Genomic DNA, 6000 nt, shown 5'->3' with positions numbered 1-6000 from the left:
CAGAAGTCGGCAGAAATTCCTACTCGGCAGGAGGGGTGGGGCAGGTCTACACTTTTTTTTTTAAAAAAAATGTATTTAGTACAGAGTCTACAGGGTCTCACTCCACAGATCGGACTAGTAGTGATCTTCCTGTTTTTCAGCCTCCCAAGTGCTGGGATTACAGGCATGCGCCACCACACCCAGTTTCAATCACTGTCTCAGCACACCCTGGGAGCGGGGCCACCATGGCAGGGCAGAGAATGAATCCTGGTCCCTGCCAGAATTACACTTCTTAACAATCCGTTTTATAAAAATGTACATATTTTGGCCAGACAACCTAAGAAGGACGATCACAAACTGTCAATAAACACATGGAAGTGTGTAGTATTGACATTACTACCTTTCAAGGAAATGCAAATCAAACTATAATGAGATACTACTACGTGGATGCTACAAACGCTAAAATTAAAACAATAACAATTGTTGGTAAGGATATGAAGCAACTAGAATTTTTATACATCTCTAGAGAGAATATAAAGAATGGTATTACAAGTTTGGAAAAAGGTACATTTCTTATATCACTAAATCTATACCTACCATATGGTCTAGCAAATCCACCTCTAGGGTTACTTGAGGAGTAATAGTATTTAGATTCCATTCATATAATGTTGTGAAACAAAAAGATTAATCTTTGATGGGGGAAAAAACTTATTTACCTCTGCAGGGTCTGAATGGAGACTAGCTGGGAAGGGACATAAGAAACTTTCCAAAGAAATGTTTACAGTTTGTACCCTCGTATAAGTCTGGGCAACAATGATGAATGAAAACATTTATTAAGTCATTGAAATTAAGTCATCGAATCCTCAAGAGTGTGTATTTCACTGTACTTAGAAAAGTACTGAATTCTAAGTACTCAAAGATAAAGTGCATTAACATATATAACTTATTTTTGAAATACATTGAAGAATTCCAAGTGGACTTATAGGTAGACAGGTAGACAGACAGACAGACAGACAGACATAGTTACATAAGGAAGTAACGCAATAAAAAATTATAGATCTGGGAATTTGTGAGTATTCACAACACAATTCTTTTAAGTACTTTTATAATATAACAGTAGGAAATGATACTGTTTAGACTTTGAAAAAGGATCTGTATTTATTTATACATTCATATAATCACTTTAAAAACAAATGTAAATTTTATGCTGCTCATCTAAGAAAAATCTTATAAGCAGCCAAATAAATATTCTTAGCAAACATGACATTCTTAATATTCACCATTTACCAGAGGGTAATAATGAATGGAAAGAAGGTTAAGGTGAGAAAAAACAAACACTACAGACTGTTAAAAGAGATCTTTGTAAGGCTATAGTCACACAACTGGCTACAGAAAAAGAATGCTGCAATGCATTGTTTACAGATGATTTTTTTTAGACAACCCAGAAGAGTAGGCTCTAGGAAGAAACTGGAACATTCTAGCAATGCTCAGCTTTTGTGCAAATGACCACTGAGAAAGACTTTTAAGGACACAGCTACAGTCTACCAACCAATATTATGGAGCTAAAGTCTATCTACCAGTATTATGCTTCACTATAAATCACTGGCTTTTACAGGCAGGTTTGTAGAAACTGAAAGTAAAATAACAAAACATGAAGGCATTTTAGAGTTAGGTCTAGATACAAGTGGCAATTCTGTTACTTGGTAGCTAAATGGTTCAGGATAAGCTATCTTAACCAATCTGAGCCTTTATTTCCCTCAAGAGTATAAAGAAGAAAACACAGCTTACCTGCTAAAGACTGGGCAAATGAAATGAGATCAAAGATGTGAAACTTTTATTTTGTTGTCCTGTAAGTACTCTGTCAATATTATTTCATCTCTCTCTTTTCCTTTTATAAGCAGTAAAAGTACTAAGTTCTTGGTTTTTATTAATGCTAGAAAAAGCATTTTTCTAGGTAACAAAAACATTTTGGAAATACTAAAGAGGAAAAAGCTGCCTGCTCCCTTCCCAGTCCATTCAGATATTCTCCTGCATGTACACCTGCCATTTCTGATTTTCCCTAAGCACCTGATAGGACATGCAGGTGAAAGTTTATTTGGGATATGTGCTTCAATTTTAAAAATATTATCATCTCTTTAGTCTTCCTGTAAAAATAAGTCCTATCTCAAAAAGGCTATTTGCCTATGAACAATATCCCAAATGGTTTTGGTAGACTAAGTAAAAACCAGAAAATTCTAATTTTCCATAGGTTAAGAAAGGTGTTAAATATGTTGATCAGAAATAATTATCACTCTGTAAGAGACTGGAACAGCCAGGGACTAGCTGTCATGTTTCTAAGAGGTAGGCAAGCAAGTATTTCTTAAAGAAAGCAATTCAATTTTTAGAACTAATTTTTTATCATTAAGATTATCAAATATAGACAAATCTTTAATGCATCTCTCTGTACCCATGACCCAGTTTCAGTCATTATCACCAGACCCATTTTAAAGCTGGAATTTAGAGATACTATCTAATCTTTTTCTATCAGATACAGCAATTTAAGAGACATGTATACTTTCACAATGGTATTCCCTCTGGGGACAGAAGAAATCTTTACAATTAAAACCTCAAAAGCAAAGTGGAAATTACCCAAATGTTCACATTTTAAACATCATGTGGTTTCCTTTTTTCTTAAATAACTTCACAGAAGGGCTAATCTTCCCAATGTGTAGAGTTTTTACTTTAAAACCCCTTTGAGTCAACACACTACAAGCAATAATAACAAAAGTCCTAAGGTCTCCAACTGAAGAAACATAGGAAGCCAAAAGAGCACAAGAGAAAGAGACACGGTGGAAGGGGTTAAGGAAAGACAAATGGCAATGAGTTACTGGACAAAAATGAAATAGGGGAGGTGGGGAAGAGGGGCCAGGGAGGGGCCGACCAAAAACCAAAAACCTTTTCTGGTTCCACCAAAAAAAAAAAAAAAAAAAGAAAAAAAGAAAGAAAGGAAGAAATGAAGGTCGAAAGTATATTCACAGATCAGAACCTTATCATGCCATCATTCTTCTAACTTCCAAACACAGGGTCATCACACTGTCTTGGATAACTTAATCACCCAATAACACAACTGTTCTTGCCATTTCTCCCAAGTCATCATAAACCCAGAAAGAATAGCCTTCTTCACAGATACCACAATGTTTCTGCCACTTGACCCCTTACTATTAAGAAAACCACTTGTGGCATATAATTGAGTACTATCTTCCTTCTCTGCTGTGGGAAAGCCTTCTATTCTTCTTAGGGGATAAAACACAACTTGCTGCAAGTAGAAACACAAGCAAAAGGAAGCAAAATGCCTCCTCATCTGTTACTCCCTTAGCCTCAAATTATATGCAACTGTGAGCTGATTCATGTGGATGGGCTTTTCACTACAAGAAAGCTTGGGTTCCCCTGCAGAGATCCAGAGAGTTCCAATTAAGCAGGCTGGATGAAAAGGGGTGATATCACAAGCCTAAGCAGCAAGCTTTAGGCCTCAACACATTAATCAGAAATGACTCTATGGTTAGTTTATATACATGACATCACAGTCTGAGCTGCGGTCCCTTCAGAACCCACCGAACTGTTCACTGTCATCTGACTTAATTTGAAAGGAACTTTCATAACTTTAGACGTCAATGTAAGCTTCAAAACCTACAAGTAACTAGGTATGATTTTTGCAGAATATAAATTTCGGCAATGTTCTTTTCTAAGCCTTGACGTAGTAGAGGGTTTTTTTTTCCCCCCTTCCAAAAGGGAATATTTACCCTCCTCTGATTAAGTGAAGCTTATAAGGCTAGGCAGATCACAAGATCTTAGAAGAATTGGGAATACGACAAGCATATCCTCTATTACTACTCCTATTCAATATAACACTTGAAACATTACCCAGAGCAATCAGGCAAGAGAAATAGGTATGTATAGGATAGGTGGAAATCAAAATATATTTATTTGCAGACATGATCCTTTATATACACGACCAAAAACCAAACAACTCCTAAAACTAATGCATTCAGCAAGGTAAGATACAAGATGAACACACAAAAACCACTGCTGTTATATGCCAATAGTGAACTTAACTGGAAAAGAAATGAGTAAAACAAACAGCTTCCAAAACATTAGAATGAGGCATTAACCTAACAAAAGTAAAAGACTTCTCTAATGAAAACAACAGTACACTGAAAAAGGAAATCAAAAGGACACCAGAAAATAGGAAGATATCCCTTGTTTTTGGTTAGGCAGACCCATATATTGTCAAAATGGACATACTACCAAAAAGTTAATAGATTTAAAGTAATTTAAATCAGATACCAATAGCATTCCTCACAGATCTAGACAAAACAATCCTAAAATTCATACAGTACAAGAACAGACTCCAAATAGCAAAAGCAATCCTGGGCAACAAGGGCAAAGCAGCAGGCCTTGCAGTTGCAGATTTCAAGTTGTATCACAATGGTATAGCGACAAAACCAGGAAGATACTGGCACAAAAAGAGATACTTGGATTAATGGAATAGAATACAAGATGCAGAAACAACCACATAAAGCACATTTAGCTACCATCTGATTTTGACAAAGGGGACAAAAATATATCTGCTGAAAGATAAAATAAGTAAAACTCTTGATGATACAGGCAATAAACGAACAGAACAACATTTGCATCAGAAGTAACATTAAGAATCAACAAACAAATATATCGAATTAAGAGGCTTTTGCACAGGCAAGGGAACAACCTACAGAATTAAGAAATAATTGAGTGAATGGGTAAGTATTTGCTGGCTACTCCTCAGAGAGAAGACTAATGTCTAGAATATATTTAAAAAAATAATAATAAAAGAGCCAATGGAAAAAAAATGGGCAACTGATATAACAGATACTTCTCAGAAGAAATACAAACTGGCCTATAAATCCAGGAAAAAATGTTTAATTTCTATGCCCATTAGAGAAATGCAAATTAGAAAAACACTGAGATTCCATCTTGCTCCAGGAAGAATGGCTATCATCAAGAAATCAAAATCAATAACAACATGCTGACAAGATTGTGGGGGAAAAAAGGAACGCTTCCCAATCATTGGTGAGAGTGAAATTAGTGCAGCCACTACAGAAGTGAGTGTGTGATTCCTCAAAACAAACAAAAAACCCAAAAAACAGATGTTGCAGTCAATTCAGACATTCACCTTCCAGATTTCTTACTCAGAGTTTAACACAATACATTACAATGATACATGCTTGGAGGCAGTCCTTATGTCCATCAACAGATGACTAGATAAAGAAAATGTATTTATGTCCAATGGCATTCTATTTTGCCATAAAAAGTTAAGCCGTTTATAGGAAAATAGTTACACCTTGAGACCATAATATTAAGTGAAACAAATTGGACACACAAGCCTAAATGAGACACTCAAAAGTATAAACAGGGAAAAATAACAGGTAGTAAGAAATAGGGAGAAAGATCTTTTGCAAATGGGAAGGGGATCTAAGGGGGATGAAGACAAGGGGAGGTGGAAGAAAAATAGAATTGATATAATATGTAAACATACCAATTCCCCATGGTGTATGTATGTAATTATTACATATTGAAAACACATAATAAAAGTAAGAATTTTTTTAACAAATAAGTTACTAGCAGGAGTCATGTATTAAGGGAAGTAAGAAACCTTAGGAAGACATGAATACAAGAATAGGAAACTAAGTGAAAAAAAGAACTAAGGAAGGCCAAACAGGAATACCAGAGTCACTGGAAATAAAAGCAAGAATGATTCACTCGGGCTGGGGAGGTGGCTCAGTGGAATAAGCGCTTCCCTGGCCAGCACAAGGGCCTGAATTCAATACCCAGTTCCTAAAAAAAAAAAAGAATGATTCACTCAATACCTTTGAGAAGATAACACTGTTCATGTCATCACTGGGTGAATGAAAGAGGTCAGAATCACTCCCAGATTCTCTCTGAAGTACACCTTCTTTTGAGGTATACTCTCTGTCCAGTCCAACATCCAACGAGTTCTCACATTCT

General features: G+C 35.9%; 1 protein-coding gene across 4 annotated transcripts in view; it reads right to left on the bottom strand.

Annotated features, from left to right (window-relative positions):
- The window catches only part of Akap13 (A-kinase anchoring protein 13), a 209532-nt gene that overhangs the window by 117288 nt on the left and 86244 nt on the right, over positions 1–6000 (bottom strand). For all 4 annotated transcript variants that reach the window (XM_023710147.1, XM_023710150.1, XM_023710152.1 and 1 more), the window contains one exon: positions 5862–5998. In XM_023710147.1, the coding sequence (XP_023565915.1) occupies positions 5862–5998 (137 nt within the window). The remainder of the gene's footprint in view (positions 1–5861; positions 5999–6000) is intronic.

Source organism: Octodon degus, unplaced genomic scaffold (genome assembly GCF_000260255.1).
Source record: "Octodon degus isolate 3935 unplaced genomic scaffold, OctDeg1.0 scaffold00002, whole genome shotgun sequence".
Lineage (NCBI taxonomy): Eukaryota > Metazoa > Chordata > Mammalia > Rodentia > Octodontidae > Octodon > Octodon degus.
The sequence above is the reverse complement of the archived record's forward strand: the minus strand, read 5'-3'. Positions and strand labels throughout refer to the sequence as shown.